Source organism: Dryobates pubescens, chromosome 31 (assembly GCF_014839835.1).
Source record: "Dryobates pubescens isolate bDryPub1 chromosome 31, bDryPub1.pri, whole genome shotgun sequence".
Taxonomy (NCBI): domain Eukaryota; kingdom Metazoa; phylum Chordata; class Aves; order Piciformes; family Picidae; genus Dryobates; species Dryobates pubescens.
In genome coordinates this window covers 5,114,110-5,126,523 of record NC_071642.1, presented here as the reverse complement: position 1 = coordinate 5,126,523, position 12,414 = coordinate 5,114,110, and the positions used below count along the sequence as shown (strand labels likewise).

Sequence of the window (12,414 nt, the reverse complement as noted above, 5' to 3'; positions counted from 1 at the left end):
TGGGATCTGGAGAGCCCTGGAGAGAGGGGAGGGGGTTGCATAGGATTCAAGAGGGCAAAGACCTTGTGCAAGCTGTGGTATGGGGAACAGGTCTTGGCTCTTGCTGGTGTCGAGCAGGATCAGGGTAACCCAGTGGCCATGGCTTGCTCCAGCTTAGCCAGCACTGCACCTCAGGGTGAGCACTTGGCCTGGCCCAGCTCCAGAACCACCTTAGCTTCATTCACCTCCTTTCTAAAACCCCAGCCAGGGGCTCACCAAAGCTGGAGCTGGTCCAGAGGCACCAGCACAAACACAGCAGGGAGGGCCACAGGCTCCACCGGCACTGACCTCAGCAGTGTCCCCAGGGCAGCAGAGCTCAGGGTATGAGAGGACTGGGGGTGTCAAAAGCCTCCTGCTTCTCAAGGCATCCCCCAGCTGCTGAGAGGAAGGATGAGCTGCAAGGTCCCAAGGCCCAAAGGCTCTGCTGGCTTCAGTGGGTACAAGGGTGAGACACAAAAGACCTTTGAGAGCAGCTTCTGCAGCCAACCTGAAATTGCAGACTTGTGGGGAAGTCCCAGCCTGGCTCTGTGCCTTTGCTGCTCAACCACAGCTGGGCAGTCAGAGCACCTCTAGGAAACCAGCTCAGCACATGGGCTGGGGGACAAGGCTGCTCACAGGTCACAGCTGGGCAGGCTTCACATCACACTTCTGCAAATCTCTGCTAGAAAGGGCAAAACCCCAACAGCAAAGCAGCCAACTCCCTGCTCCTGGAGTGGTGGTGCATGGAGAAGGGGCAGCAAGGTGACCCCACTGCATGGATTTGCTCCCCACAGCCAGATGTGGGATCCTGGGGTGCCCACCTGACTCCACTGCCCTGATTCCTGCCTCCCCTGGCTCCCAGCCAGAGCTCAGTGCAGACAGGAGAGGCAGAGAGTGGGATGCAGATGTCCCAGGTCCTGTCTCTCCCACCCACACTCCCCCCACAGGGTACCACCAGTGCAAGCTGTGAAAGCAGGGGAGCAGAGGAGCTGCTGGCAAAGAGCTGGAGCTGTACTGGAGCCAGGCAGTTGCTGGGCTGTGAGGTCTGACTGGCAGCTCAGAGGCAGGGGAGCGACTGCCAAGGCAGGGCTGAGCTGGAATTCTGCTGCCCAGGGTTGGGAGCAGGAGCAGGAGCAGGCAGCCAGCACCTCTCCTCCATGCAGCAAGGGAGGCTGCAGCTGGTTTGCTCTGGGGCAGGTGAAGAGGGAGAAAGAACAAAAAAGATGTGGGTTTTCACTCTTAATAAACTGGAGTCCAGACCCCAGCACCTGGAGGCCTGCAGCAGGATATGCAGGGGGCTGCTGAGGGGGAGGAAAGAGGAGAGGGGTCCCAGGGGCTGGGGGGCCTGAGGACTGCACCCCTGCTACATAACAAGTGTCCCATGGCAGCTGTCCCCATGGGACCTCAGCTCTGCTGCTCCACTGTGATGCAGCTCAGCTGGAAGAGAGGGCCCTGAACATGCAGCTAGCAGGAGGCAGCCTCTGCCCTGAGCTGATGAAGGAAGGTTTGTGGGGGCTCTGTGGCCCCCAGCTGTGAGGGACATGTAGCCCAGGAGAACCCACATGTGTCAGGCTGAGAGAGGAAGCAGAGAGCTGAAGGGCAGCCTGCAGCAGGGCACCCATCTGTGACACCTCTCTGCAGGACCACAGGTACCAGGGACAGGCAGAGAAGTCTGGGGACAGAAGTGCTCTGGAAGATCCCAAAGCTGAATGGCAGCAGAGGTGTGGGCTGGGGAGGGTGCAGCCCCAGGACACCTAGAGATGAGAGCTTCACTGCCAGGCTGCTCTTCCAGGGAGCATTTTGGGGCAACCCCTGGCAGTGCTCCATGCTGGGAAAGGCTCTTTCCCTGGCAGGCTGCAGGCACCACACTCACCCCAAGCCCAAGGCAGGGCCAAAGTCATTCTCCCTGCTGCACTCTGCAGTTGCTCTCTCCACAGAGATAGCACCAAGGCTGTGTGGGGCTGGCACACAAAACGCTCTGTGCCATCCAGGCACAGCACTCCCAGCTCCTGACACTGCACCTTCCTTGGCTGGAGGAGCCAAGACTTCCTCCAAACCCTGCCACTGGGAGTTATGTCCCAGGGGCCTCAACCCAAGCCTTGCCAAGGAGGTTTTGCAGTCAAGGCAACAGCACCAAACCCATCGAAATGCAGCTGAAAAGCCTCATCTCTGCTCAGTGCTTGGTGCTTTGGGGGTGATGGGAAAGGCTCTTTCTCACCAGGGGTCCCCCTGGGCTGCAGAACATCAGCCAGGACTTGAGAGGGCATTGAAGGAGTTCAGCAAAATGTTGAGCCAAGGAGAACTCTTCTCCACTTGCCTGTTCTGTTGTCTCTGGGGTTTTCTCCACTGCCATCTCTTTTCCTTTCCATCCAGCTGCCCCTGACTGCCACCTCATATTCTTGTTGCAAAACCAGAGTGCTGGGGAAGCACTTCTTAGTTCATTTGTATGGTTTCAAGCTTGCCAGGGCTGGGACATTGCTCCATCATCCACTCCCACCCCAGGTCCTGGGGTGGTGGCACTGAGCCAGCAGAACACCCTGGGCAGCAAACGCCCAGGCCTGGCACTGACCCGAGGCAGGGCAGAAGGAGCAGCCTCTTCCAGGCTGCAAAAAGCAGCTGATGAGCTCCCAGTTCCTGCCCTGGGGCATGAGCTGGGGTTGTCAGAGCATCCAGCCTCGGCTGCTGGGGGCTCCCTGTGTGTTCTGCCACCCTCACACTGAACTTGCTGCAGCTTCTGCAGAACAATGCAGCCTGGCAGGACTTCAGGAAGACGAAGCTGCTGCTGCTGCAAGGGAGAGCTCCAGAGGTCAGGGCTGTCACACCAGGCAGAGAGGAGCCACATCCATCTCAGGCTGCTCAGTGCTGAAGCAGGCAGAGGAAACCAGGGGAGGGCAGAGTGGGGTACCCTGAGCAGCTCATTAGACTGGAAGGTGGCTCTTGACACAGGCGAGGAGAAGACTTCCTGGGCTGAAGGACCACAGCCACTGCCCTTTCCCAGCCTTCTCTGGGAACGGAGCTGGAAGCTGCTGTGCTCTCAGGTCTCACTCCACAGAAGTGATGGTGGCAGCAGTGGGAATGTGGGCAGGGAAAGGCAGGAGCACCTGAAAGCCTCAGGGCTGTGCAGTGCTGGTGCTAAGGGCAGCAGGGAGAGGTCTCATGCTGCTCCATGGCTCCTCTCTGAGATGCCACAGGGGCTGAGCCCACGGTCCCCAGCTGTAGGGGGGAGACAGGCAACCTCCTGAGCACTTCCAGCTGGTTTTGCTGGAGCACAAAGCACAGCTATGAGAACAGAGGAGCACCAAGAGGTGATGCCAAAACCTGGGGGATGCTAGGAAGTGCCACAGGACCTGATGCTGGTGGCCAGTCCTTCCCTGTCCTGTGCAAAGCAATGCAGCTTCCCCAGGAGCACAGGCCAGAGGAGCAGAGACAGAGCTGGATCTGATGCTGGGGGTCCTACACACTCACTGCTCCCATGGTCCCCCCAAGCCAGCACTTGTGTCCCATTGACTGCTCTTCTGGCTGGGCACTGCCAGGCAGATCTGGGCAGCAGCCAGCCCCAGTCCAAGAGCTTTACAGCCACTGCTGATTTGGGCTTTCACATGTCCCTGGGAGCTGACACCATCTGCCTGCAGAGCTGGGCACAGAATGTTTCAGGAGGGGAAGGAGAGGGAAGAAACAAGAACAAGCTCCTGCTGGACACTCTTCCATTGCCAGCTCCAGAGCAGCTGCCCTGCCACAGCTCAGCGTTGCCCAGCACCTCTTTGCTTGCTTCCACACCTCTGGGGCACCCTGTGACGGGGCTGCTGGGTTCTTCCTCCCGCTGAGCACACTGGAGGGGTCTGGAGTGGCACTGGGAAGCACTCAGAGTGAAAGGATCCTTGGTCCAGCTTGGCTGCCGGAGCCCCTCGTGCAGGACAGGCGCTCGCTGCTCCCCTGCTTGGCAGCACGGAGCCCACGTGCAGGTGACAGGGGCTGCTGTGTGTCCCCAGGGCTTGCCTCCAAGGATGCTCTGGAGAGATGACAGTGGGTGAAGCTGGGGTGTGAAGCCAGCTGCCTGCAGCAGCTTGCCCCTCGGTGGTGGTGGCTCCAGCGTGGGGAGAGTCTGCATGGAGCTGGGATCCTGCCTCTGGTCCTGGCTTGCTGAGGCTGAAACAAGCACACGTTGGGTGGCTGCCCCTCCTGCCACCAGTGTCCATGGGTCCATCTACTGCTGCCTTGGCTCTGTCCACCTCTGCCTCTTCCCAGCCCTCCAGCTTTGTTCAGTTCCAATTTGTTCAGCGCTGCCCTGGAAGCTCCTCCGGCAGCAGGCGCCAGGGTCGGCCGCATGGGCAAGAGGCACTTCCCTGTGCCCTGAGCCTTCCTCTGCCATCCACCTCGCTGCTCTCTCACCACAGGAGCACCACAGTTCTCTTCCACTCCCCAAGGCCTGCTCTCTCCCATCACAGCCGTGGGGCACCTCCTCTCCCAGGCAGGGCTGCAGCCCCTGGGGGTGGTCCGGCAGTAATCTGCAGAGCTCCAGGATGGAGCTTGGGCACCTCCCGGGAGGGAGCAGCTCTGAGGGACGCTGCTGCTGCTGCTGCTGCTGCTGCTGCTGCTGCTGCTGCTGCTGCTGCTGCTGCTGCTGCTGCTGCTGCTGCTGCTGCTGCAACTTGCTTTGCTGTTCCTCTTCCCAAATCAGAAGTGGCCAAAGCAAAGAGCTGGTGAATTCAGCACAGGAGTTGAGTTGGGGCTGGTTTTGTACAACGGAAGGTACAAGCCAGGCAAGGAAGGAGCTCTCCTCCCCGGGGGCTTACATTGGCTTCTGAGTGGCTTTCTGAGCCCAATCTGAGAATTCCTCTCTTTATATCCAGTCTCTCTTAATACAATTTTAATATTCTGGTTGATCATCCTAAAGATGCAACAACTTTTAACTAGAGAAACAGCAGCAGAAAAAAGCATGGGGGGGAATTGGGGAGGAAAGGAGGAGAGAGGGATGGGGGGATGGGGGGGAAGGGGTACAAGACATTTTTTTTTGTGTGGTTTTTTTTCCTTTCTTTTTTTATACAAAAAACAAATCCTTTTTTTTTTGTTTGTTTGTTTTTTTCCCCCTCCCCTCCTTTTTGTGGCTTACAAAACATAGGCAAAAGAAGCTAAAAAAAAAAAACCCCAAAACCCCACGACCCCCAAAAGGCATTTTGCTATTTGTTCTACCTTCAAAACAAAACCCCCCAACCCCCCCCCCCAAAAAAATCATCACTAATGTTCCTCTTCTTTTTTTTTTTTGTTGTTGGTTTTTTTTTGTCTCTGTTTATAAAAAAAAAAAAAAGAAAGCAAAAAAAATAACAAAGAAAAATACCACCCCCCCCCCCCAAAAAAAAAGAAACATCTCAAAGCTTAGGCACAATGTTTTTTTTTGCTGCTGGCTGCTTGTGAAGGAGCCAAGAGAACACCACTCCCACCCCACCCCCCTCCTAGCTGAGTGATATGTGGTCGACTGCTCTGCACTTTAGACTTAAGGCAATTTCTTTGTTGGTTGTTTCATTGTTTTTTTCTTTCTTTCTTTCTTTCTTTTTTTTTTTTTGACCCCCTCCCTCCCTCCCCCCCAAAAAAAAAAAAGAAAAGAAAAGAAAAGAAAAGGTTGTGGTTTTGTTTGTTGGTTTTCCTCTCTGTTTGTTTGTTTTTGACTGCTTTCCACCCCCTTACGTCACGCCAGGATCCGTCCACCTTGCTGTCAAGTGTTTGGCAGGGCTACAGTTTGTGGTTCCCAGAAAGCTTGCAGGTCACACCCAGGGCTTTTGTTTTTCAGTTGGTTTGGTGGTGGTTTCTTCTTCTTCTTCTTCTTCTTCTTGTTCTGCTTCTTCTGCTTCTTCCAGCTCTCTGGGTCCAGAGGAACAAAAAGATCTATTAAAACAAAGACAAAAACGCACCCGCACCCGCCCCCAAAACAAGATGGAAGTGAGAGAATTGAACTGCTCCTTGTGGGGAGCTGCTGGGAGTGCTGCTGGGATGTGAAAAGCTGGAGGTGAGCTGGCACTCAGTGCTGCCAGCCCTGCCCCAGCCCTGTCACAGCATCACTGTTGGGTTGGAAGGGACCTCAAGGATCAGCCAGTTCCAACCCCGCTGCCATGGGCAGGGACACCTCACACCACAGCAGGTTGCTCACAGCCACATCCAGCCTGGCTGCAAACACCTCCAGGGATGAGGCTGCCACCACCTCCCTGGGCAACCTGTGCCAGGCTCTCACCACCCTCATGGGGAAGAACTTCTGTCCTGGGCTGATCCCCAGCAGTGTGGGCAGCAGGGGCAGGGAGGGGATTCTGCCCCTCTGCTGTGCTCTGCTCAGAGCCCCCTGCAGTGCTGGGGCAGCTCTGGAGGCCTCAGCACAGCACAGACAGGGACCTGGTGGAGCAGGGCCAGAGGAGGCCACAGCAATGCTGGCAGGGCTGGAAGCCTTCCGCTGGGAGGCCAGGCTGAGAGAGTTGGGCTTGGGCAGCCTGGAGAGGAGAAGGCTCCAGGGAGACCTTCTGGTGGCCTTGCAGTGCTTCAAGGGCTGAGCAGAAAGCTGGGGACAGACTTTGGAGCAGGGCCTGTTGGGACAGGCCAAGGGGGGATGGTTTGGAACCAAAAGAGGGAGCTTGAGAGTGGAGAGAAAGGAGAAATGTTTGACCCTGAGGGTGGGGAGAGCCTGTCCCAGGCTGTCCAGAGAGCTGGGAGCTGCCCCATGCCTGGCACCATTGCAGGTCAGGTTGTTTGGGGCTGTGAGCAACCTGCTCTGGCTATGGAGGGGCCTGGACTGGGTGAGCTGCTGATGTAGCAGTTGCTGATTTAGTTCCAGTCCTTGAACTGGGACAGGAGAGCATCCCTGCTTGAGTGGCTGGTGTGGAGGAGCTGCTGAGGATTGGTTCAGCCATGGTCTCCCTGGGGGAATTTTATCTTCTGAGTGTTTCTTTGCATTTCTGGCACCTCCCATGAGATCACCAGACACAGGAGCTGCTGGTTTTCAGCAGCCAGCTGGGGCAGGGAGGTGCAGAGCACCCTCCCTCTCGGCCCCAGGGCTGTGGGGCAGAGCTTTGGGTGTCCATGTCTGTGTGGAGATGCAAGTCATTTACTTCAGGTCAATCGAGTTGGTGAAGTAAATGAAGGAGGAGGCTGGCTGGTGCCAAAGGAGTGGGGCTGAGAGCCTGAGCAGCAGTGGGGCCAGACCTGCAGCGGGGTGCTGGGAGAACAGGGCTGGGGATGGTACCTTTACATGTGTCCAACAGGGTTGTGACCATCTCCTAGACCAGGATGTGAAGCTGAAAGTGTCATCTGGGGATCTCCTACCACTCCAGACACTTTCTCCTCTTCCCGGCGCTTCAAGCAGGCTGCTTTAGGGTTCAGGTTGCGCTCTGGGCCAAAAACAGCAAGGGAGGGAGGGGGATGAAGCAACCTCAGTCTGGGCAACAGTGGCAGCATCCCAGAGAGAGAGAGAGAGAGTGAGGACAGAGGCTGAGGACAGACAGACGACAGACCATGCGAGGAGACAACCTGAGCGCAAGCTGCCCTGTGCCTGCTGCTCTGTGCAGTGGCTGCGGGGGGGTGGCCGGAGCCCCGCGCCGAGCCAAGGGAAGCGCAGAGCCCCCCAGCTGAGCACTGACATTTCCAAAGCTGCTCCAATGGGATCCAGCTGCCAAATTCCCATTCGAGCACGAGGGCAGACTCCCAAGAGAGCAGCCTGCAATCCACCCTGGGGGCCAAGGGCTTCGGGAAGCTCGGCTGCACCCAGAAGCCGGCGGCGAAAGCAGGAGACGCAGCGGGGGGCGGGGGGGGGGGACGGTGGAGGATGCACAGAGATGTCAGAGAGGGGTGGGGGAGAGGGAGGCCCCGAAATGCACCTGCCAGCTGGTACCATACCTCGTACTTGCTGCTCCAGGCCCAGAATGACCTGCACTGCTTGCTGCAGGATGATCAGTTTGGTCTGTGCTTTGTCCGTTTTTAAGTGCATCTGGCACATGCGTCCCAGCTCTTTAAAGGCCTCGTTAATGTCCCGCACGCGCACCCTCTCCCTGGCGTTATTGGCCATCCTCCTCTCCCGGTCCCTCAGATCTTTGTCCTCCAGTGACAAGGCCTCGTCTGTACTGCTGGGTTCATAGCACCACAGGGGTTAGTCAGGAGGGGGGGGGTCTGGCACGGAGGTGTGTGTGTGTGGGGGTGGCTATCGGGTTGCCGTGCTGGTAGTGCTGCTGCCGCCGCTGTCCGCTGCCAAGGGCTCCAACGAAACCCAATCGCCTCGGGGTGCTGCCTGCTGAGCAGCCACGGGAAGAGGTGATGCCAGCGTGGGGCTGGGAGGTGCTGCCAGGGATGGGGGTGGGCAGTGGATGCAGGATTAGCTCCCCTCACCCCCCACCCCAGCATGCCGACCCCCTCTCTGCAAAAATTTGCCTTTCTCTTCATTTTTGGATGAAGATGCAAAGTGCAGCCATTGGTTGAGACTGGAGGTGAGGAAGAGATTCTTGAGAGTGAGAAGAGGGTGCCCAGGGAGGCTGTGGATGTCCCCTCCCTGGAGGTGCTCAAGGCCAGGCTGGATGAGGCTGGTGGGAGGTATCTCTGCCCATGGCAGGGGGTTGGAGCTGGATGGGCTTTAAGGTCCCTTCCAACCCAGCCCATTCTGTGAATCTATGAAAACCATCAGGTTCATCCCCCCAGGAAAGACCTCTTGGCAGAGATCAAAATCCTCTTTGTAGGATTTCCTTCCAAAATCCCACCTGCAGCAAACCCATCTCAGTGAGGGCTTTCTGGCAGCCTGGCCCAGCACCCTCTTAGGGGTTGGGGGCAGCACAGGTGGCACGAGCTAAGCACCCTGGCTGCTGCTGAGGATCAGTCTGAGATGCAGACACCAAATCCAGGTCTTTGAACACAGCCAAAACAGCTCTGGAAGTGGGGGGGGGTCTTTTCCAAGCAGAGCTGGGAGCTTTGGGAGAACCTCCATCGCTGGCAGCAACCCAGGGGTGCCCAAAACAGGCAGAGACAGGGGAAAATCAGAGTTGTGCTGGCAGCATCTGAAACCGTGGCCTTGCCTGCAGCCCATCCTCTCCAAACCCAATTTAGGCTCCAGACGACCTTCTCCCCCAGAGCAAAAGTTCTTGCAGGAAAGACACCTATCTGAGGAGGGTCCTCAGGTGAGGCCTGGCACTGAGACAGACTGTGGCCTTCAGCTCCAGGGGAGCCACGTGGGGACAAGCCTTCACCGAAGAGGGGTCGCAGAGTCAGAGCCTTCCTGGGTGTGCTGGGGGGATCTGGAGAGATTCCAGATGGTGCCCAACAGCATGGAAGGGGAGCAAGGGCTCCCCAGGTCTGTGTGGGACAGAAGGCTGCCCACTGTCCCTGCCTACATCCTCTCCTCACTGCCTTGTCCCTGCTCGTGTCTCCTCAGTGCCCCGCCTGGCACTGTTACCTTCCCTCCAGTGTGCCCAGGATGGCCTTGGGGAGTGCAATCACCCCAGCAGGAGCCCAGCTGGCTCCAACGCAGGTCAGCAGCTGTGGCTCCTCGCTGGTGGCTCCCTGCAGCAAGGCCACAGCTCCAGCAGCACCTTGCATGCTGCATCTGGGCAAGAGGGAGACATCTGCCTGCCACCAGCAAGTGCTGCTGGCGGTTTGCACGCCCAGGTGGGGTCCTCCAGGTTCTAAGGACACGCAGTGCCTTGGCTGCCTTGTGCCCTGCTCAGGGCGGGCACTGACCTGCCTGCCTGGCCCCTCACAACCCCTCTCAGACTTCTCCTTTCTCTTTCTGCTCTGTTTGCTGCTGACAGCAGCTGAAGGGCCCTGGCAGCCCCAGCTGGGCACGTGGGCGCCCGATGGCCCCACTCCCACCGCAGCCCCCCAGTAGGGGAAGGTAGGGGTTGGCTTCTCTCCCGCAGAGCAGCCCAAGGGCCAAACCCCTCAGAGAAGGACCCCCTGGCTGCCTGCACTGCTGCCTGCTGCCAGCAGCTCGCTGGGGGCTGCGTTCCAGAAGGCTTTAAAAAGGGACAAGCGTGGGAGACCAAAGTGACCACGGTGCCAACTCTGCCTACAGCCCCTGTGCCCCACCCCAGCCCCTCGGCTCCTGCCTCCAGCCGCAAGCAGCAAGTACAAGGTAGAGAGTGGGACCACCGAGAGGTGACGGCTGGGGACTGTCTGTAAGGAGATTGGAAAGAACAGAACCAAAAACCAAAAAAGAAAAAAACAAAAAACAAAAAACCAAAACCAAAACCTCAAAATAATAATAATAAAAAAGAAATAATTAAAAAATAATTAAAAAAAAATAAAAATCCAAAGGAAGGGGAAATTAAAAAAAGAGACAGGAAAAAATATACAATGTTATGAGAGGCCAAAAAATTACAAACTGAAGAGAGGCACAAAGGACTCCAACATCAATGCAAACAGCAGAGGCCAGCAGAGAGGAGCAGAGCCAGGCACAAACCACCGGTGAGTTACAACAGCCTCTGCAGAGAGAAAGGGGTTAACCCGGCGGGCAGCGGGCAGGGCAGCAGCAGCAGCATGCACCGGGGGATGCAGGAGCAAAGCAGCAAAGCCTCCGGAGCGGGAAGCCAAGCCCTGCGCCTCCCTTCCCTTCCCTTCCCGCCGGGACTCGGCCCCCGGCACCAGCACAGGTGGCTGAGCTGGGCACAGGTGGGTGTGGGAAGGGATTGAGCCTGCCCAGGTGATGGGGAGAGTCTGCATGTGCCCAGCTGCAGCTCCAGGCTCTGCTAGAGGTGCACGGCACCCCCAGCTTGCAGCTGAGAGCAGCTGGCGCCAGCAGCCAGGGCGGCTCAGCTCTCAGTGTCTCCATCCTGCTGCCCCTTGCATGGCTCCAGTAACGCCCAGGGGTTTTCCAGCTGCCTGCAAACCCAGGGGGGCAGCGGTGGGGACAGCACAAAGCCCCGTGCCAGGCGGGCAGGGAGGACAGGGCATCACTTGCTGCTGCAGCCGTGGGCAGAGGCAGGCCCTGTGCTGGGAGCAGCCCTGGTAGAGGTGGCAGAGCTGGGCCTCCTCTGGGAGGCTTGCTGTTTGTCTTGGTTTGTTCATTTTGCTCACAGGATGTCAGGGGTTGGAAGGGACCTCCAGAGATCGTGGAGTCCAACCCCCCCTGCCAGAGCAGGGCCACGGAATCCAGCACAGGCTGCTGAGCAAAGCGGGGACGGCGCAGGTGCCCCCTCGGGGAGCAGCATGCAGCAGACGCAGCGGCAGAGAGGGGGACCAGAGAGAGAACAGCAGGGAGGCAAAAACCAACAACCAGAGAGGGGGTGGGGGAGGGGGAGTGGGGAAAATAAACAAAAAGGAAAATCAAACCAAACCAAAACAAAACAAACAACCAAACCAAACCAAACCAAATCAAAAGCAACCAAACCAAACCAAAAAGAAACCAAACCAAAGTCAAAAACAGGACATCGACAGCCTGGGGAAGCCAAGGCCGGAGGGGAAGGAGAGAGGACAGTGCGAGGCACCAGAGCACACGATGGCACAGGAGACAGACGGACAGACAGACAGACAGACAGACAGCCCCGTGCCGACCAGGTACGTCAGATCATCACCACTCCGGGCCCCTGACTGACCTCGGACTTGTTGCTCCAGGTTCAGTATGACTGATACGGCCTGGTGGAGGATTAGCAGTTTGGTCTGCGGTTTTTCGCTGTTTAGGTGCAGCTGGCACATGCGTCCGAGCTCTTTAAAGGCCTCGTTGATGTCCCGGACCCGCAGGCGCTCGCGGGCATTATTGGCGACCCTCCTCTCTCTCTCTCTCTCGGCTTTTTGCTCTGGGGGAAGAAGATCGTCCTCCTCATCCTCATCTTGACTAATGGTTTAAAATAAGAACGAGACAGGGACATTCCTCGCGTGCACTCTCAGCACTGGGCAACCCCACAGACAAAAGATCAACACAGGTTCGCCACCACCCCCCCCGTTGCCTGTGCCCACCGCTGGGATGATGCCAGCCCGGTGCCAGCCTGGTGCCAGCCTGATGCCAGCAAAGTGCCAGCACGGTGCCAGCACGGTGCCAGCCCAGTGCCAGACTGATGCCAGCAAAGTGCCAGCCCGGTGCCAGCCCAGTGCCCGGCATGCAGATGCAGGGAACACACAGGGACGCTGGAGAGAAGAGGTTAAGGATCTTCTTCTGCCTCGGTTTTGTGTTTGGTTTGGTTGTAAAGAGCAAAGGAAGAAAGCACAACAATGCAACTCAGGCCTGAGCTGGCTGCCCAGGTGTGTGCCAGGGCGGCTTGGAGAAGGTGTGGGGCCAGCTCTGCTGTTCCAGGCTGGTGATTTGGGATGTCACAGCCCTCTGGCTCTGGGGCAGGAGCAGGGCTGGTGCTGCCCCTCTGGGCACCATCACCCTGGCAAGGTCTCCGAGCTGATGGCAAGGCTGCAGACAAGGAGCCTACCTGATCCACTGCCACGGATCTGGGT

General features: G+C 57.8%; 1 protein-coding gene across 16 annotated transcripts in view; it reads right to left on the bottom strand.

Moving 5' to 3' along the window:
* Nucleotides 1-5,671: 5,671 nt before the first annotated feature.
* Nucleotides 5,672-12,414, bottom strand: part of TCF3 (transcription factor 3) — a 97,654-nt gene continuing 90,911 nt past the window's right edge. For 9 of the 16 annotated variants that reach the window (XM_054174953.1, XM_054174957.1, XM_054174954.1 and 6 more), the window contains 3 exons: nt 11,568-11,806; nt 7,241-7,385; nt 5,672-5,898 (listed from right to left, as the gene is read on the bottom strand). In XM_054174953.1, coding sequence (XP_054030928.1) covers nt 7,243-7,385; nt 11,568-11,806 — 382 coding nt within the window. In that variant the 3' untranslated portion in view covers nt 5,672-5,898; nt 7,241-7,242. Of the gene's footprint in view, nt 5,899-7,240; nt 7,386-7,890; nt 8,118-11,567; nt 11,807-12,414 lie in introns of all 16 variants that reach the window. The other 7 variants (XM_054174956.1, XM_054174960.1, XM_054174961.1 and 4 more) reach the window with 2 other exon arrangements.